At 53.3% G+C, this 20,767-nt stretch overlaps 1 protein-coding gene across 4 annotated transcripts in view; it reads right to left on the bottom strand.

Moving 5' to 3' along the window:
* Nucleotides 1-10,112, bottom strand: part of SETD7 (SET domain containing 7, histone lysine methyltransferase) — a 42,101-nt gene extending 31,989 nt beyond the window's left edge. For 3 of the 4 annotated variants that reach the window (XR_009546400.1, XM_060179062.1, XM_060179064.1), the window contains exons 1-2: nucleotides 9,957-10,108; nucleotides 2,310-2,439 (exon numbers count right to left, since the gene is read on the bottom strand). Coding sequence is in view for 3 of the 4 variants with exons in the window: in XM_060179062.1 (XP_060035045.1) it covers nucleotides 2,310-2,439; nucleotides 9,957-9,996 (170 nt within the window). In the remaining variant the exon portion in view is untranslated. Of the gene's footprint in view, nucleotides 1-2,309; nucleotides 2,440-9,956 lie in introns of all 4 variants that reach the window. The other variant, XM_060179063.1, reaches the window with a different exon arrangement.
* Between the last annotated feature and the right edge of the window lie 10,655 nt (nucleotides 10,113-20,767).

The following is a 20,767-nucleotide window of genomic DNA, read 5'->3' as shown; positions in this document are numbered from 1 at the left end:
TTTATTGTTGTAGTTATTATTGTTGTTCTTATTGATGTCATCGTTGTTGGATAGGACAGAGAGAAATGGAGAGAGGAGGGGAAGACAGAGGGGGGAGGAGAGAAAGATAGACACCTGCAGACCTGCTTTACCGCTTGTTAAGCGACTCCCCTGCAGGTGGGGCTCCCTATTTTTTTTAAAGATGATGTCTTGCTGTCTTCTTTAACAGACTTTACAAAGGTCACATCTACCTAGTCTGGGAGCCTGGCCTTGACCCAGAAGGCCAGGGGGATTAGCAGCACCCTAAGGACTCATACCAGCCCCAGCGGCTGGTTATTTCTGCCCTTAGGACAAATAACTCAGGATTTTCTCAGGCCCAGAGGCACCTCTCCAGACCCTCCTCCCACCTGCACAGAGTCCCGGAAACAAAGACCCAGGGAGGTAATCTGGAGCCCTGTCCACACACCCCACCCCAACTTGCTGTACCATAAAGCCGAGTTCTGAAAAAGCTGGCTGCTCAGTTTGTACCCAGCAGGCTCCAGGGCTGATGGTCAGCACCACATCTCATGGTGGAGTTTCATTTCTCTCATACACATTCAAGGTAACTAGATAAAATGTGCAGGTTATAAGCAAAGCCTTCTTTTTCCAAAGGTGGGTTGTGGTGTGGTATGAACTATACATTGTAATCTTAGAATCCTGGAACACACTATTCATAACAAATTAAAAAATTAAAAATAAATAAATAAAACAAAATTGATTTTAAAAAAAGGTGGGTTGTGGATTTAAGGGCAATGGGAGAGAAAAGGTCGAAATTAGCAATTAAAATGTAAGCTTCAAACAGTCTGCTGTTGGGTTTTTATTGCTCCCCTCAACCTCAGATCAGATCTTTCAGTATTTTGCAGAACAAGTCAGTTCACTTACAGGTTCTGGTCACAGCCAGCCCCTGGGACCACACGCCCTTCCCCTAAGGAATTCCAAGATTCAGGCCATGTCAGCCTATCAGCACTGTCCAGAGCTCGTCCAGAGTCCTGGGGAGTGATGCTGTCTCTCTCTCCCTGCTTAGTGAAATCCTTCGCTGCATCTAGAAAGAGCTGACCCGTCCCTGGGCTCGGGGTCCCTCAACTATCTTAGAAAGTCTTGAGGTGGGGAGTCAGGCGGTAGAGCAGTGGGTTAAGCGCACATTGCGCAAAGTGCAAGGACCGGTGTAAGGATCCCGGTTTGAGCCCTGGTCTTCCCACCTGCAGGGGAGTCGCTTCACAGGCGGTACAGTAGGTCTGCAGGTGTCTGTCTTTTTCTTCCCTTCCTCTCTCCATTTCTCTCTGTCCTATCCAACAATGATGACAACAATAACAACAATAATAACTACAACAATAAAACAAGGACAACAAAAGGGAAGAAATAAATATTTAAAAAAAAATCTTGAGGTGGGGCTGGGTGGTGGTGCACCTGGCTGAGTGAACATGTTATAATGCACAAGGACCCAGTGCCTACCTGCAGAGGGAAAACTTCAAATGGTGAAGCAGATTTCTGGCTCTCTCTAGCCAACAAATAAAGTTAATTTATGTTAAAAAAAAAAAAACAAAAAGAGGAAAGTCTCTTGGCCACTGTTTCTGAAACAGACACATTTCAAGGTTATTTTTAGATCTCAGGAGAGCACGGAGCTGCACAGGATCCTCAGGCAGGTGAAGACCAGGCAAAAAGAACTTGCTGGAAAACACTGCAGCTGGTGGGGGCTGGTGTGTGTGTGTGTGGGGGGGGCGAGGTGAGAAGGTGAGTGAAGACGTCAGCACCAGCCAGGGGGAACAGCCCACTTGGAAGACCCCAGGATTTGCAGGCCTGAGGCTCCTGGTTCAGTACTCAGTACCACATGTACCAAAGTGGTGCTCTGGCCTCTCTCTTGCGTAAAACTATCTCTGTATCTCAGATGAAATAAACAAAACAACAGGCAACATGAAGGCATATAGCGTGAAGACCAGCCATCCCCAAGGCGGGCGAGAGAAACACCATGAGTTTGGAGCTGACGCCATCTTTGCACCCGTCTCGCTCTCATTGTCTGGACCCTGGCCGTGTGACTCGGCACTTGTCTGGCCTGTGTCAGGACTAGAAGACATGAACTGAGGGCAACTGCACCCCAGGAAACTTAGCTTAATCCACCCCCAGCCACAGGGGTTGCCTCTCTGGACCCCAAAGTGGCACCCTTATGTCAAGGTTGCTTTGTCCCTTTGTGTAAGTTAGCCCCAAGCATCCACCGGGATCCTTGCCTTCCAACACAGCGATCTGCTACCTGATCCAGAGACCAACCCCGAACAGAGCACGAGAGTGGACGTTACCTGCCATCGAAGAAGAGAAACTTCCCCCGTCCATTCTTCTCTCCGTGGACAAAGTTGCCCTCAAATCTGTCGGTGGAGGAGTAGGTGACGGTGCAGAAGCCGTGCGGTAGCCCGTCATCGTCCAGCTGCCCTGGGGGGAGGGAGCCACACGTTAGCCTCATCACAGAACGCAGTGCTGGGGGGGGGGTGGTGGCCATGAGTCACCCAGGGTGACCAAGGGGCCCTGTCTGTCCGAGGGGAGAATGTACACAGTGACTCTGCCTGCATCTGCCGAAGAGTGTGGCGAATGAATGAATGAACACATGAATGAATGAACGAATGAATGAATGGATGAACAGGTGGATGGTGCCCAGCACAGGGACTTAGATACACTTCAGAGGAGGAGCCCCAAACCAGCTTGCCATTTACGGCAGAGGGAGAGTGACTGGCAGCAGCCCTGCAGTGTCTGTGCCCATCTCTCGAGCACTGTCCACATGGCACTGCCCACACCTGGAAGGCAGCCTGGCACCCGGCTCTGGTGCTGGACTGACATGTGGCTAAGGCGGCAGCACAGCCTAGCACAGCCCGCGGCCACATACAGTGTGTTGGCAGTAAGTTATTCGCGTCTGGGGCCAAGCAGACATTGCCGCCTGGTGAGCATGATGCGGAGGCCTGCTGGTCAGGTGGCTCCTGGAAACACTGCCACCCCCAATGCTGCCGGCTGCCACACCTCCTGGGCTTCTTCTTCTAGCGTTTGCCCTTCTTCCGCAGCCAGTCCACAGCGTCAGGTTGAGCCTGATGTCAAGTTTCGAGACCTCCTTTGAATCTGGAGAGGTGGCAGTCGTTGACTGTGTGGGTCATAGTCTGTCTGGAGCCGCAGGGGCAGTTCGGGTCGTCTCTGGCTCCCCAGCGATGGGACATAGCGGCGCACCGGCCATGGCCTGTTCGATAGCGATTGAGGAGGGCCCGATCATAACGTGCTAGGTCAAAGCCGGGTTGACGCTTGCAGGGGTCTGTGATGAGGTGTTTGTTCTTTACCTCAGCTGACTGCCAACTCTGTTTCCAAGAGACTGGAACAGAGAAGTTCAGTGTAGGCGTAGGGGACCAGATTGGGTGACGAGACGTCAAGCGTTGGACAGGGTGGGCGAAGATCTCCGCGTAGATTGGCAGGTCCGGTCGAGCGTAGACGTGGGAAATGAACTTAGATGATGCCGCATCCCGACGAATATCTGGCGGGGCGATGTTGCTAAGAACTGGCAGCCATGGAACCGGGGTGGAATGGATGGTTCCAGAAATGATCCTCATGGAGGAATATAATTTGGAATCGACCAAGTGGACATGGGGGCTACGGAACCATCCTGGGGCACAGTATTCTGCAGTGGAATAGCATAATGCCAGAGAGGATGATCGTAGTGTGGAAGCGCTCGCGCCCCATGAGGAGCTGGCCAGTCTTGCAATGATGTGATTCCTCGCGCCCACCTTTGCTGCAGTTTTTATGAGATGTTCGTGAAATGACAGAGTGCGATCGAGAGTAACGCCAAGATAGACTGGCTGGGCTTCATGCCGGATTCTCGTATCGCCAAGCTGCACATTAAGCTCACGCGAGGCCGAGGCATGGTGTAGATGGAAAACAGATGATACCGTCTTTGCAGTGCTAGGGATTAGTCGCCATTTTTTACAGTCATCAGATATCAGAGACATGTCTTTCGTGAGTGTTTCCTCGAGGATGTCGAACTTGGATGCCTGAGTTGCATAGCAGATGTCATCGGCGTAGATGAACTTCCTTGAAGAAGTTTCTGGAAGGTCAGCCTCCTGGGCTGAGCTGCAGGAAGTCACTTCTGTTTTTCTCCACAGAATTCAATGGTGTAGCTATGATGCATTTATTTGAAATTACACTGGAGGCTGCACTGTCTATGGGTAGACACAGAAAGAGAGCAGCAAATCTTTCTCCCTTTTCTTTCTTTCCTTCCTTCCTCCCTCCCTCCCTCCCTCCCTCCCTTCCTTCCTTCCTTCCTTCTTTCTTTTTGCCTCCAGGGTTATCGCTGGGGCTCGGTGCCCGAACTGCAAATCCACTGCTCCTGGAGGCCATTTTTCCCATTTTGTTACCCTTGTTGTAGTTGTTATTGTTGTTGTTGTTGTATAGGACAGACAGAAATCTAGAGAGGAGGGGAAGACAGAGAGGAGGAGAGAAATATAGACACCTGCAGACCTGCTTCACCGCCTAAGAAGCAATCCCCCTGCAGGTGGGGAGCTGGGGGCTCGAACAGGGAACCGAGATCCTTACTCCACTCCCTACGCTTTGCCTCACATGCGCTTAACCTGCTGCGCTACCGCTCAGTCCCACAAATATTTCTAAATGTCCCTCCCCACTGGCCCTGGAGCCTCAGTGTTGTTTGTTTGTTTATTGCTACCAGGGTTATATTGCTGGGTCTTGGAGCCCGCACAGAATCCATCACTCCCAACAGCCATTTTTTCCTTAATTTGCTCACTTACTTATTCATTTTTCTTTATTTGATAGGACAGAGAGGAAGAGAGGAAAAGACACCTGCAGCCCTGCTTCAGTGCTTGTGAAGCAACTCCCCTGGCAGGTGGGCACCGGAAGCTTGACCCCAGATCCTTATAACAGGTGGACCACACCACCACCCGGCCCCCTCAGTGTCTTGAACAGCTACAGCAGATGGGGACTGTACAGACACCCTGCTTCCACTCCAGAAACCAGTCACTCAACCTCAAGCTCCCCCAAGTTCCAGCTTGACGGGGACCCAGAATACATGATGCAGCGGAAGCCTTTTAAACTCAAGTCCTAGAGTGAATTTCTAAGGCAGCAGAAAATGGAGTCCTTTGCAGACACTGGAAGCTAAATTCCCTTTCCCCCCCAATGGCATTTGTCTGTCAATCTCTACACTCTATCAGAACCAACCTCCCCAGAGTCACCCAGGTCAAGAGAGAGACTGATACAATCTTTAACTGTTGCTTCCTGACTCAGGTACCAAGTGTTCCCTGTATTTTGACTGATTCATTAAAAATAACTTGGGAGTCTGGTGGTAGCGCAGCAGGTTATGCGCATGTGGCGGGAAGCGCAAGGACTGGCGTGAGGATCCTGGTTCGAGCCCCCCACTCTCCACCTGCAGGGGAGTCACTTCACAGGTGGTGAAGCAGGTCTGCAGGTGTCTATCTTTCTCTTCTGTCTCCCCCTCCTCTCTCCATTTCTCTCTGTCCTGTCCAACAACTATGACATCAAGAACTACAATAACTACAATAATAAAACAACAAGGACAACAAAGGGAATAAATAAATAAATATTAAAAAAAATAGTAAGTAAGCGGGGGCAAGGTGGTGGTGCAACAAGTTAAGCTCAAGCCCCTGCTCCACATCTGCAGCGGGGATGCTTCACAAGTGGTGAAGCTGGTCTGCAGATGTCTATCTTTCTCCTGCTCCTCTCTCAATTTCTCTCTGTCTTACCCAATAAAATGGAAAAAAAAATAGTTGCCAGGAGCAGTGGATTCATAGTGCCAGCACCAAGCCCCAGCAATAACCCTGGAGGCAATAAATAAATAAATGAGGCTGCAGAGATAGCAGAATGGTTATGAAAAGACTTTCATGCCTGAAGCTCTGAGACCTCCCTCCCTCTCTCTCTCTTTCTCTTTGTCTTGTATCTTTTTCTTTGTATCTCTCTCATGAAATAAATACAACATATTTTTTAAATAAATTTAAAATAGGGTAGGGGTAGATAGCATGCATAATGGTTATGCAAAGAGAATCTTATGTCTGAGGCTCGTAAGTCCCAGGTTCAATCCCCTGTACCTCCATAAACTAGAGCTGAGCAGTGCTCTAGTAAAATAAATAAATAAATAACTTTAAAATAATCTTAAAAATAAATAAGATAGGGGGAGTTGGGGAGTAGTGTAGAGGGTTAAGCGCATGTGGCACAAAGCACAAGGACCCGTGTAAGGACCTGGGTTCGAGCCCCTGGCTCCCCACCTGCAGGGGAGTCGCTTCACAGGCGGTGAAGCAGGTCTGCAGGTATCTATCTTTCTCTCCCCCTCTGTCTTCCCCTTCTCTCTCCATTTCTCTCTGTCCTATCCAGCAACGATGACATAAACAACAATAATAACCACCACAACAATGAAAAACAACAAGGGCAACAAAAGGGAAAAAAATAAATATTAAAATAAAATAAATAAATAAATAAGATAAACATAGAGGGAGGTTTAGGAAAGGTGGAGAACCTGGGGCGGGGGGGGGTGTGTGTTTGTGGGGTCAAGCCTGTCCCTCCCTCACTGAGTATCTTTGGGCTAGTTCCTAACTTCTCTGTGCCTATCTCCTGGCCTGCAAATCAGGCTCATCTTGGAGGCCACCTCCTAAGGTTGGGTGGCTCATGTGTGTGTGAAACATTCTGCACAGAAGTAAACAACAATAGCAACAATAGACAGTAGTAGCTGAGACAGGAAAGAGCTGGGCACAGGGGGGCTGGCTCACGGGGAGAGGCAGGTTAACTGGTACCATGGAGCCACAGAGAAAAGCTTCATCACCTCTCTGAGTTCCTCAGAAGCCGGGCAAGCAGACCGACCAAATTCAGTAACACACGTGAGAATGTACATGGCGGTATATTCTGTTGTTTTTCCTTATTTGATAGGACAGAGAGAAATTAAGAAGAAAAGAGACGGAGGACACCTACAGCAATTGCCTCCTGCAGGTGGGGAGTGGGTGCTGGAACCTGGGTCCTTGAGAATTCTTCTTTTTTCTTTGGCCACCAGGGTTATAGCTGGGGTTCAGCGTGGGCATTTCACATCCACAGCTCCTGGTGGCCATTTTTCCTTTTTATTAATCTTTATTTTTATTTGTATTTTATTTTGATAGGACAGAAACACTGGCAGGGGGACAGAGAGAGTGAGCAAAGACACTTGCAGACCTACTTCTAGTGAAGCTTCGTCCATGCAAGCGGGGCACAGGGGCTTGAACCCAGGTCCTCATGCACTGTAAAGTTTATGTTCTACCTGCAGTGCCATCTAGTGCCGATGGCGATGTATTCTAAAGTAAGCTAGGAAGTTGAGAAGGTCTTTGTCCTGTGCTGCGGATCTGGGTGTCAAGGAGGGAAGAGGGGGCTCAGGTGACAGGGTGGGGGTCCCTTTACCTGACAAAGCTCTGTGTGGATAGCTGTCCTGCTTTAATCTGGGCTGCTCTGACAGAAAGGTCGCTCCTGTGACACAAGCTCGGAGGACATCTGCCTTCCCCAGAGAGTGGTGCCAGGCCCTCCAAACAGCGTGTCCACTGGCCTGTGCTTCCCACTGGAAAAGACCTGCTCTGGACATCTTGGGAGGATGCCAGTCTGGACAGTTTGGGTGAAACTTGTCCCACAACAATTAATCACCAAGATACTCAGACTGGTGTTGCACCAGGCCCCAACCCCACCGCCAGATAGGAGGTGAAGACTGTTTTAGACGCCCTGAAGCCCCACTCAGCAGGTGAACAGTGGGGCCCAGCAGCCTGCAGGCACGTGACTTGGAGACTCAGAGGTTGCTATGGCTTCTAGATCTTGCGTGAGGCTAACTGCTGACTGGCAGTGGGGTGACGACATGTCCCAGGCCGGCCCAGACGCCCCAGGTGTAGGCCAGGGTCCCTTCATACTGCAGAAATGTCCTGATTCCAGACAGTCACATATGCAGTCAGCTTACGGGGCAGGCCCCACCTGGCTTACACAGAGGACTTGATCTGCTTCCATCCACTCCAAAGCTGCCTGGCACCTTCTGCACAGTCCCCAGACCTGGCACTCTGTTTATAAACTACTTCTGGGGAGAGGAGGCTGAATGTGGAGCCCACACTTCACTACCAGGGTTTGCAGTGCATGTGAAAGTAAACTTTGAGAAGACCCGGCCCGGCTCATGGAGAAGAGCGTTTTCTACTTCCCTTTCATAGCACGGAAAGACAAAAACTGAAACTGTAATAAGTGTGGCTGTCTCAGCCCACGTCCCTGGGTTCCTCAGAAACAAATGGTTCAGGGCACCGTGAAAACAAAACCCGTCCCGTGGTGACCAAGGCAAAGGCAGAGGCTGAGGCCACGTCAAAATGGTCACTAGGGCCGGATACCCTTCAGAGGACTCAGAAACATCCCGACTCTGCACAGTCTCACTCTGAGATTTCAGCAGCACTAGGAAAGGAGTCAAGAAGAGAAAGCCAAGTCTCCTGCCAGCTGCCAGTGAGGAGGGATTTCCTCTCCAGGAGTGGCCATAACTCCACATCATGGGGCCTCCTCCCAGCTTGAGGGCTTGTTTACACACACCAGTGAGAAGCCTGCACAGCCACCGGCTAAACCGGATTTACTGGAGGCCCGGCTGGAAGAGCAGCACACAGCCCCGGGAACATCACGACTCAACTGTCTGGGGCAGAGTCAGAGGAATACTCCAAAGAGCGTTACAAAATCCTCCCGACACACACAGCGGGGTTGTATAACGTCCCCACCTCTTTTTAGAGAGAGGAGAAGGGGACAGGAGAGGGGGTGGAGGAGAGGAAAAAGGATAGAGAGAGGAGAGGAGAGAGAGAGAGTCAGTGCAGTGATAGAGGAGAGAGGAGATGGGAGAGAGTGGAAGAGAGGAAGAGAGAAAGAGAAAGGGAAAAGGAGCCGGCAGAGGGAGAGGTGGTGGGAAGAAACTCAGCAAAACAAAGTGGCGAGGAGGGGAGGGGCGGTGAGCTCACAGGCCTGGGATTTGCAAAGTTGAGTGTCACCAGTTGGTCCCCCTGGCGGTGCGCCTGCACAGCGATGCTCCGAGCCGCAGGGAGTGCGGGACAGGGGTGGGGGAGATGCGGGCAGACCCCCAGCCCCCAGTCGCCGCGAGTTGGAGCCCCGGGGAGGTGTGGGCAGACCCCCAGCCCCCAGTCGCCGCGAGTTGGAGCCCCGGGGAGGTGTGGGCAGACCCCCAGCTCCCAGTCGCCGCGAGTTCGAGCCCCGGGGAGGTGTGGGCAGACCCCCAGCTCCCAGTCGCCGCGAGTTCGAGCCCCGGGGAGGTGTGGGCAGACCCCCAGCTCCCAGTCGCCGCGAGTTCGAGCCCCGGGGGTGGTGTGGACAGACCCCCAGCCCCCAGTCGTCGCGAGTTCGAGCCCCGGGGAGGTGTGGGCAGACCCCCAGCCCCCAGTCGCCGCGAGTTGGAGCCCCGGGGAGGTGTGGGCAGACCCCCAGCTCCCAGTCGCCGCGAGTTCGAGCCCCGGGGAGGTGTGGGCAGATCCCCAGCTCCCAGTCGCCGCGAGTTCGACTGGCTCTGCTATGATTTCATCTTTTCCCAGGAGCCGCGGCTGCCACGTGCCTACTGGTGAAGGGGGGATCCGCGCGGTCACCTGGGGTCGCCAGGGCGAGCGGAAAGGACAGCACTGGCCCGGGAGAGACGGGGGGCCCGCGACCGGGAATGGGGTGGCGACCGCGGGTCGGGGGTCTGTCCTCCGGTGCACTTCCACCTCCCTGTCTGCGGGCGGGGGGCGGCCGAGTGCCCGGCGCTGCGGGCAGTTCACAGGGCGGCGGCTGCAGGCCGGGAGCCGCCGAGCCCCCGGGTGGGTGGCGGTGCCCCTCTGCTCCCCAGCCCCCGCGCAGTGCGCGCTCCCGGAGACCTGGCGCGGCCCCTCCGCGTCCCGCGCCCCCCGCACACCCTCCTCTCCTGCCCCCGCCGCCCAGGCCCGCACCTTCCACGGATTCCTCCAGCATCTCGTCGTCGCTGTCCATGGCGGCGGGGACCCAGCCGCGCTGCCTCGCGTCGCTGCGGGCGCTCCCGGGGCTGGGCGGGTGCGGGGCGGGGGAAGGGAAGGAGCGCGGCTGCGGGAGCACCTCCCCGCTTCCTGCTCCTCCTCCCGGGTGCCGGCCTCCCGCTCCCCCTCCCGGCTCCCCGCCCCCCCGCTCCTCCTCCCGGCTCCCCGCCTCCCGCTCCCCCTCCCCGGGTCCCCACCTCCCCCTCCCCGGCTCCCCGCCTCCCCCTCCCCGGGTCCCCGCCTCCCGTTCCCCCTGCCCGCCTCCCGCTCCCCCTCCCCGCCTCCCGCTCCTCCTCCCCGGCTCCCCGCCTCCCGCTCCCCCTCCCCGGCTCCCCGCCTCCCGCTCCTCCTCCCCGCCTCCCGCTCCCCCTCCCCGGCTCCCCGCCTCCCGCTCCCCATCCCGCCTCCCGTCTCCGGAGCCGCCGCGGTCGCCAGTTTGTCCCGGGATCACCCCTCCTTCCCCCGCTTTGTTGGGGAGCAGCAGATGCGCTGACATCACCTGCGCCCACACTTCCCTGTCCCTTCCGGGGAGGCCGGGATCCCGGGGCTCATGTGTCCTCTGATCCCTGGGCCCCCCAGGCCCCCGGCATCCCCAGGTGTTGGGACCCTCAGATCTCTGGAATCCCGGAATCCCTGGGTCCTTGGATCTCCGAAAACCCCAGACTTTGCGATTCTTGGATCTCTGGGAGTCCAGAGCAAAGTTCACAGCCACCCGGGGGATGAAGGAGCCGGCCTGGACCCCACTCCTCGGGTGAGCAGGGAGCAGGCCCGCCCACCCAGGGCCTGGCCTCTGAGTGTCCCTGGCCTCCCTCTCCTCTGGGGAGGTGGTGCTGCGGGTCCGGCCGGCCTCGGCCTGTCACCGCTGCCCACCTGCCTCAAGAGCTCCCCTGATGCCCAGCCTCTGGTGTCACCGCTGGGGACACCGGACCCCATGAGATGAGTTCACAGTGACGGAAACTCGGAGCAGGGGTGTCAGAAGCAGATTTGGGGTCTGGTAGCAGCAGGCCGGGCTCCGTTGGTGAAAATGGCTCCTCTGTCTGTGCAGAGCGGCAGGGTCCCCTGCAAAGCCATCACACTCACTGCAGCCAGGAGTGAGATCCAGTCTGTCCCCAGGAGAGGGGACCCGTGCCCAAGTCACAGGCAAAAGTGCCAGGGCACTTAATGGGAGCTACCAAGGAATTGAAATATATATATGGAGAGAGAGAGAGAGAGAACTGAGAAGGAAGGGAGGGATAGAGAGGGAGAGACAACTGCAGACCTGCTTCATTGCCTGAGGCTTCCCTGAGGTGGGGAGTGGGGACTTGAACCTGGGTCCCTGCACATGGTAATGAATTTGCTATACCAGCTGCACCACTGCTTATGTTTTTTTTCCACCAGAGCACTGCTTAGCTTTGGTTTATAGTGGTGCTGGGGATTAAACCTGGGGCTTCTGGGGCCTCAGACATGAGTCTTTTTTTTTTTTTTTCACCAGAGTACTGCTCAACTCTGGTTTATGGTAGTTCGGGGATTGAACCTGGGACTTTGGAGTCTCAGGTATGAGAGTCTCTTTGTATAACCATCATGCTATCTGCCCCACCCGAAAGTCTTTTTGTATTACCATTAGTTATCTCCCTAATACGTTTCTGGGATAAAGTCGAGGTCCAAAGCTTCATTAGGAATAAATGAATGAATGAATGAATGAATGAATGAATGAGTCTGGCTCTGCCTGCCCAGATGCAGGAAGACCCTGGTCAGCTTCTTACAGAGCCTCTGCCTGGTCCCAGGAGGCCTGTTTGAAGGGAGTGCCCAGCGGTGTGTGAGCTGCCCAGGCTGTGACACCCAAATGATCGCACACCTCCCCAAACCTCCGGCTGGGCTGGACACTTGTGACTTGACCCCATCCCCATCTCCAGGAACTGCCCCTCTGTGGCTGTCACTGTGTTTTGAGGGGAAACTTCTTTCTACCTCAAGCCCCCCTCCCCACCCCCAGTAAAAGAATAAACCAGCTCAGCTCCCATTGCCTTTGGTGCCCTTCTATTTTTGCCCTTCTGGAAATTGGCTGGAAACAGGAAGAGGAGGAGTGGCTGGTGTGGCTGGGAACCCGTGTTTGTATGAGGAGACACAGCGCAGGGAGGAGGGGGAAGGGACTCAGCTGTCACACACTCAGCGAGCATGCCAGGACCTGCTCCTTGGGCAGGAGAGCCCCGGCTTTCTGTGCTCAGTGCCTGCAGGTGAGGCGGCCTGAGCGGCCTTGCATCTTCCACTGAAGAAATGCCTGTGTCACCTGGGACCCGTGTCTGAAAAGGACAGCTTTAAGAAGGCTAAGTCAGAAGATTCTAGAGAGTGAAGACTAAGCTGGGGGCCTGAGAAAGGCCTGAGCTGGCAGGGAGGGGGCCTGAGTGGCTTGAGATGGGGGCCTTAGGGTGGCCTGAGGTGGCAGGAAGGGGGCCTCAGAGTGGCCCCCTAGACCTCATCTCCTGGGGAGGGTCTGGGGCTGGCACAGGTGCCCCCACAAGGCTCCTGCCCCCTGACCCAGAGCCCTTCCCTGTCTTATAACAGCCAAAAGAGGGGAGTTGGGCGGTAGCACAACAGATTAAGCGCACATGGCGCAAAGTGCAGGGACCAGCGGGATCCTGGTTCAAGCCCCGGCTCCCCACCTGCAGGGGTGTCACTTCACAGGCGGTGAAGTAGGTCTGCAGGTGTCTATCTTTCTCTCCCCCTCTCTGTCTTCCCCTCCTCTCTCCATTTCTCTCTGTCCTATCCTACAACAATGACATCAGTAACTACAACAATAATAACTACAACAACAATGTTAAACAACAAGGACAACAAAAGGGAAAATTAAAAATAAATAAATAAACAGCCAAAAGAGAAAAGTCCTGTCAAGCCCAGGAGTCTAGAGAGGGTGGCACCCCCAGCTGGAGGGATGCGGTTCCCTAGTCCCAGAGGAGACACTGAATTCAGGGGAAAGAAGTTCGGTGCTCCAGGAACTGAGCAGCATTTTAGTCCCAGCCTGCTGGGCACCCCCGCCAGTAGCACTGAGTCCACAGACACTGTCACAGGGGTGCCAGCTAAATGACCACCCCAGGGACTCTGGACAACCAACATGTCCTGTTGGATGTAACTGTGGGGAGCAGAGGGGTACCCAGGTTGGGGGACAAGCTGGTGGCAGGACTGCACCCCCTCAGTGGATCCTAGTGCTAAGAGGGACCCCAAGCATGGGGGTGCCGGGTTTCCTGATCCTGAGCTCAGCTTCACAAATTTACTGGGTTTTGGGGTCCTCAAGACTCCTGGGGGCCCAGGGTGGGGACGTGGCATCCTGGGGTCTAGCTGATCGCAGCTTCGGGGCTGGATGTCAGACACCTGCCCCCAGAGTCTGGGGACCCTACCTGTTGGAGGTGAGGGATACTTGTGATCCCCACCAGTGGGAGGGAGGGGCGCCAAAGGGTCCCCACATCCCTTAAGTTTCACTGGTTCTTCTGAGGCGACCCTTGGAGTAGGGGGCTAGAAGGTCCCCTGGGTGTCATCAGAGGTCAGGGGCTTGGAGCCCCCAGAGACTGGGGACCCTGTGATCCCAAGTGGTCACAGGCTCCTGGGGGTAGCAGGAGCCCTGTCCAAGCCTGAGGCACCACCCAGAAGGCCCGAGGGTCCCCAGAGGTCCAAGAGCCCTGACTTCTGGGGGGCCCAGGGGACCTGAAAGTCCAGATACCCTGTAGTATGTCCAGGATTCTGGGGACTGGGGGCTCAGGGTCCCAGGAGTCCACGGATCCAGGGGTGAACCGTCCACAGGTGTTTCTGTGCACACTGGGTGAAGCGTGTGGCATAGAAACCAAGTGGGTGTGCAGTGGCCGAGCTGACTGTCTCTGAGCAACTGGGCAGGGTGGGGGTGGAGGTGGGGGTGGGGGTGGGGGCTTTGGCTGGGGCCTTCATTCTCCTGGTGGCAGGAGATTCAGTGGGTCCGGTGGCACTGTGGGGGTGTCGCCCCTCAGATCTGATGTGCTCACATGACCAGCAGGTGCACAGCAGCAGAAAGGGTGAAGGACCCTCTAGTCTCACCGCTGGCCCTTTAACAAGCATGCCCACAGCCCAAGAGGCAGTGGTGGATAAAGAGTGAGGTCCTTCAGGCGCAAGGTCTTGAGTTCAGTCCCTGGCATCATGTGTGCCAGCATGATGCTCTCGTTCTCTCTTCCACCTCGCTCTTGTCCACAAATTAAAAAAAATTTTTTTTGCCTCCAGGGTTATTGACGGCACTCCACACCTGCACTATGAATTCACTGCTCCTGGTGGTCATTTTTTCCATTGTTGTTGCTGCTGCTGTTGTTGGATGGGACAGAAAAAAATTGAGAGAGGAGGGAAAACAGAGAGGGAGAGGGAGAGAGAGAGAGAGAGAGAGAGAGAGAGACCTACAGACCTGCTTCACTGCTTGTAAAGCAACCCCCCAGCAAGTGGGGAGCCAGAGGCTCAAATTGCAATCCTTGCACTGGTCCTTACACTCTGCACTTTGTGCACTTACCCTGTTATGCTATCGCCTGCCACCCCATTTTTTTAAACCAGAGGGACAAACCTCTAGAAATAAGACTTTTTAGAAATTCAACAAACTTCTCCCCAAGAACCAGCCTGCAGCTGGCCCACCTGTCCCCTGGACTTGGTTCCTCTCCCTCTTCAGCTGACTGGGGACAGAAACGTGCAGCTCAAACCTTCCCTTCATTCTCTGTCTACCTTTGCTGAGACCAGATCATGAAGAGCCCCCAGGATGCTGTCACCCCAGAATGCAGGAGCAGAGCTCAGAAACTGAGTGTCTGGGGGCTGGGTAGTGGCACACCCAGCTAAGCACACGTAGAACAAAGTGTTTGGACCAGAGTTAGAGGCCCCAGCTCCCCACCTGCTGGGGGGGAGGTCACTTCACAAGCAGTATATCAGGACTGCAGGCTTTCTCTTTCCCTCTTTATCCCCTTCCTCTCTCAATTTCTCTCTGACCTATCCATAATGGCCACAGGGAGCAGTGGGTTCCTAGTGCAGGCACCAAGCCCCAGAAATAAACCTGGAGGCAAATAAAGAAAGAAAAGAAACTGAGTCTGAGTCTCCCAACTCAGCTGCCTCAGCAGAAAGAAAGGCAGGGAGGGGGGTGGGGAGCAGGGGCGTTGATCTTGTTCTAGGGAACAAGCTGGGGTTTATAGGAGGACAAGGTCCCAGGATGGTGAGTCACTGTGTGAGTGACAAGCAGGGAAGTTGGGGGTTTGGGGTGGGCATAGGGTATTGGAGGGGGGGTGGCGATGGATGAAAGGGAGGCGGTTCCAGCCTGCTGAGTGCACCGTGGGCCACCAGAAACACCAAGGGCACCACAGAAAGTTTCAGGAGCAAAGACAACCACAGAGAAAATTCCTCAGGCTGGAAATAGACACAGCCGTGGGGGAGAGGGCTCTGGGACACTGAATGACCTGATTTGATTCCAGCAGGCAGCTCAACCCCGCTGAGGAAGGGAACGAGCTGAGAGCCCAGCAGAGTCACGGTGGCACTGAGCCCCTCTTCCCTTGGCCTGTTCTTTTTTTTTTTTAATATTTATTTTATTTATTTATTCCCTTTTGTTGCCCTTGTTTTTTTTTTTTTTATTGTTGAAGCTATTATTGTTGTTGTCGTTGTTGGATAGGACAGAGAGAAATGGAGAGAGGAGGGGAAGACAGAGAGGAGGAGAGAAAGATAGACACCTGCAGACCTGCTTCACCGCCTGTGAAGCGACTCCCCTGCAGGTGGGGAGCCGGGGGTTCGAACCGGGATCCTTATGCCGATCCTTGTGCTTTGTGCCACCTGCGCTTAATCCGCTGCGCTACAGCCCGACTTCCCCGTGGCCTGTTCTTATGCCATGTTAGCATCCTTGCCTCAGACCCCCTGGGCCCAGCCCACACCCACCTGTCTGGGTCCACCCTGGGCTTATTCTTCCACTGCAGTGTGCTGGCTTGTTATTATTATTTGGGGGTGGGGGAGGAAGGCAAATGAAGGCTCTTGTCTGGCTTGGGCCTGATGAATCTGCTGTTCTGGTTTAGAAAGAAAGGAAAGTTTGGAACCTTTTGCAGAGAGGCCGCTGTCTTTTGAAACAATCCCAGAAACCCCAACAGGCTGCAGAGACTCAGAGCACCCCCACACTCCGGTGTGGTCCCCTAGTATTGCCACTACAAAATGAGACTCCTGGAGGGGTAACTAAGGCTATTGGGATTTATGCCAGAGCACACAGAGGCTGACTTAGCAGAGGATGCTCCTGACACCCACTATGCGTGGGAGGTGTCGACAGGCATTTCCAAGTGGGCTTATTGACCCCAGATGTCTCCACAGTCCTGGAGGCTCAGAGCCAGCAGATTTACATGAACCAGAGGCTGTGATCACAGTGCACTTCCCTGAGCTGTGAGGCACAGCCCACTTACAGATAACGTGCTGAAGAAGTAGGCTGTGCCAGATGTTTGCTCAGCCCGGCTGGAGTTTGAGGAAATGAGATTAGCCATGAGGTGTCCAGGTAGAAATCTGCCTGGTGCAGTGCCCTTCGGGGGAGAGGTGCCCGTTACCTGCTCAGAGGGCCCCGTGGCCCGAGACTGCATTTTTTTTTTTTTTTGCCTTCAGAGTTATTGCTGGTGCTCAGTGCCTACACCATGAATCCACTGCTCCTGGAGGCCACCCCCCCCCCTTTTGTTGCCCTGGTTGTTGTAGCCTTGTTGTGGTTATTATTGTTATTGTTGATGTTGTTCGCTGTTGGATAGGACAGAGAGAAATGGAGAGAGGAGGGGAAGACAGAGAGGGGGAGAGAAAGACAGACACCTGCAGACCTGCTTCACTGCCTGTGAAGAAATTTCCCTGCAGTTGGGGAGCCGGGGACTCGAACCGGGATACTCAGGCTGGTCCTTGCGCTTTGTGCCACGTGCGCTTAACCCGCTGCAGCCACTGCCCGACCCCGACTGCATTTCTTCTTGCCTGCTCTGGTTTCTCCCCCACGCACCCTGGGCAGACTGAGTGCACCTACAAGGCAGAGTCGGTGTCAGCCTCCCCGTCCACCTTCCTGGTTGACTCTGCAGCAGCTCAGATTTCCTTGGCCTGACTTTCTGGAATGCCCTTGGCTTTTAAGCTCTTGAGAAAGCACCCGCTTTTGCTTTATGGGCTTAGAGTGGTGGCCTGGCCTCCCCGGGCTCCCCTGCTCCTTTGGTAAGGAGGTCAGGCTCAATAAGCCCCAGGGGCTGTGCTGTGACTACAGCAGGATCCTACCCTGGTCCTTGCGCTTTGCGCTATGTGTGCTTAACCTGCTGCACTACCGCCCAGCTCCCCAGCATCTCTCTTTCTGTCTCCCCCTACCCTCTTGATTGCTGGTTGTCTTTCTCCAATAAATAAATAAAGATAATTAAAATTTTAAAGTATTTTTTAAAGATTTTATTTATTTATTAATGAGAAACATAAGAAGAGAGAGAAAGAACCAGACATCACTCTGGTACATGTGCTGCCGGGGATTGAACTCAGGACCTCATGCTTGAAAATCCACTGCACCACCTCCCAGACCACTCGATTTCTTTTTCTATTTTTTTCATTGTTATAATTGTTCTGTTTATTGTTGTTAGCGTCCCTCTCAATTTCTTTCTGTCCTATCAAAACAGAGTTTGTTTTTTTTTTAAAGAAAGGAACTTATAAACAGCAAAGGAAATAGAAATATTCTCAGAAAAAAAGACAAAAAATGGCTTGAGATCTTGGCAGCTGGCAGTGGACTTCTGTACACAGCCACTGCCTAAAAACAACAAGCACAGAGCAGAGGGTTGAGGGGATGCCTGCCATGCTGTGTTTTTCACCTAATTCTGTTTAACATCAGCACTTCACATCATCGAGCTTCCTAGTAGTATGCTCGCATCTACGGGTATGGCCAGCTGCTCTTTCACTCCTCCATTCCAGATCACCGAGGTCCACAAGGAAAATGGAGCATCCACACGCTGCCCTGCACGGAAAGAAGCCACTGTGCACCTGGGAGCCCGCAGAGAGCGGCTCTGCCCATCACACGGGCTGCACCAATGCGGCCCACATGCTAGCAGCTCTTATCTTGGGTGCTGTGACCTCAGTGATGGAATCTGCTCTTTAATACATCTAAAAATGTCTTCTAATGACGACTATTATGTGATTATAAAGATTACAACAGGGGGTCGGGCTGTAGCGCAGCGGGTTAAGTGCACGTGGTGCGAAGCGCAAGGACCCGAGCAAGGACTGGCACAAGAGGCCGGGTTCGAGCCCCCAGCTCCCCACCCACGGGGGAGTTGCTTCACGGGCGGTGAAGCAGGTCTGCAGGTGTCTGTCTTTCTCTTCTCCTCTCTGTCTTCCCCTCCTCTCTCCATTTCTCTCTGTCCTATGTAACAACGATGACATCAATAAGAACAACAATAAAACAACAAGGGCAACAAAAGGGAATAAATCAATAAATATTTTTTAAAAATTAAAAAATTAATTAGTTGATTGTTTCTTGGCTAGACACAGAAAAAAAGTGATAGTGGGGAAGATAGGGGGACAGAGAGAGACAGAGAGAGGGGCCACATGGTAGCACACCTGGTTAAGCGCACACATTACAGTGCACAAGGTTCTAGGTTCAAGCTCCTAGTCCCCACCTGTAAGGGGTGAAGCTTCACAAGTGGTGAGGAAGGACTGCAGGTGTCTCTCCATCTCTTCCCCCATTTCCTCTTCCCCTCTCAATTTCTCTCTGTCTAATAATAAAGTAAATAAAAATACTTTAAAAAATTTTTTAAGAGAGAGAGAGACAGAGACACCTGCAGCACTGCTTCATCACTCATGAAGCTCCCCCTGCAGGTGGACATGGGGGCTTGAACCTGAGTTCTTGTGCATTATTATATGTGCCACCACCCAGCCCGATTTCTTTCTTTCTTTTTTTTATTTATGTTTTTAAAAATGCATTGCTGGAGAGTGAATCCAGGAGCCTGTGCCTGTGTGGTAGCACTGCTGAGCTACCTCCCTGGCCTTGTTTTCATTCTTAGGGAGTCTGGAGAGAACTGCAGAAGGCTCCACCACCACCCTGTGATCCTGTCTGTGTTCCCAGGTGCTGCTGAGGCTGCAGCTGTGCCCCCCACCTGCCCTGAAAGCTGCTGAGTCAGCCAGGTGCACCTGCTGCTTTGCTCTGGGCCCCAGGAGCACCTGCCACAGACCTGGCCTGTCTCAAGACCTTGTAAACTTTCTCTGCACACCCAGAACAACATCCGGTCTGTGGGGCTGCTCTACTTGTCTGTCAGGAGGTTTAGTTTGTGACTGGACAGCCCAGTCCCGTCCCACCACTGAGTTCTCCACAGAGACCAGATGCTCTACTGGAGCGAGAGGAGCCCTCTCTGCACCCCAGCTGCCAAAGGGATGGAAAGACCTCTTTCTCCAGACCAGACTCACAGACTGAGATTTTTAACTACATACATATGTTGGCTTTAGAGTGAGGACTTGATAAGCAGGCACCGAGTCTGCCTGGGGCTGGAGGCACCTCTCTCTTCCAGCCACAAAGAGGCGAGTTGCAGGCTTTCTCTCTGTGCCTGCTGTTTGTTCCCGGCACTGAATGCATTTTTCACTCCAAACAATGTCCCTGGGGCCAGCCCACAAAAGCCTATTCAGCACAAAGAGGCTTGGTAGGGAGGGGGAAAAAAAACATAAAACAAAACACCATGCTGAAACTCTAGAAAACAAAACAGGAGAAATGAATAAGAAATATGAATTAAGTGCTTATATTGCATATCAGGGCTTGAGGAAAAGCAGTTTCCAACCAAGGAGGGGAGAGGTGGTGAGGTGAGGGGTTGTGGAAGGGTCCAGAGTGGGTGGAAAGCCAGCTGGCCGGCCAGACCTCCAGAGGACAGAAGCACCCCAGCCTGATGGTCTTGCTAGAGGGAATTTTGCTGAGATCAGCTTGTGCAGGCAGGGATTCATACAACTTAAAAGAAAGAAGGGGTTTCCTTTGATTTCATCTCTGAAATTCATCGTCTCATCACAGAACTATCATGAGATAATTGTGGCTATTTTCTCCTGGTGTTTGAACTTTTTTAAATAAGATATTTTATTGGGAGTCAGGCGGTAGTGCAGTGGGTTAAGCGCACATGGCACAAAGTGCAAAGACCGGCATAAGGATCCCTATTCAAGCCCCCGGCTCCCCACCTTCAGGGAAGTCGCTTCACAGGTGGTGAAGCAGGTCTGCAGGTGTCTGTCTTCCTATCTTTCTCTGCCCCTCACTATCTTCCCCTCCTATCTCCATTTCTCTCTGTCTTACCCAACAACAGCACCATCAGTGGCAACAAAAACAATAATAATGATAAACAAAAGGGTAACAAAAGGGAAAAAATAGCCTCCAGGAGCAGGGATTGGCCAGCGATAAGCCTGGAGGCAAAAAAAAATTCACTCAATGGTGAATGTCAACTTAGAGGCCAAATACAAAACAGGGATGGGAGTGGGGGGGGGGGCTGGAGATGGCTCAGCTTGTTAGAAGGTATGAAGTGTACCTCATGCCTGAGACTCCAGGGGCTGCAGGGTAAGCCCTGCCATCATCTTATACCAGAATTGAGCAGTGTTTAGAGCTCAGTACTCAGACCTCAGAAGTCTTCTCTCCTTTCTCATTTTTTTCTCTCTGCCAAATAAAATAAGAAAAATATAATGGGAAAGCCTGGGAGATTTCATCTAAAATCTCTGCCACAGGATGCCATCACCACAGAGACTGTGGCTTATCCAGAACATTCTGTACAGGGGTTGGGAGATGGCTAACCTGGCAGCACACACTT

This window comes from Erinaceus europaeus, chromosome 19, assembly GCF_950295315.1.
Source record: "Erinaceus europaeus chromosome 19, mEriEur2.1, whole genome shotgun sequence".
Taxonomy (NCBI): Eukaryota; Metazoa; Chordata; class Mammalia; order Eulipotyphla; family Erinaceidae; genus Erinaceus; species Erinaceus europaeus.
The sequence above is the reverse complement of the archived record's forward strand: the minus strand, read 5'-3'. Positions and strand labels throughout refer to the sequence as shown.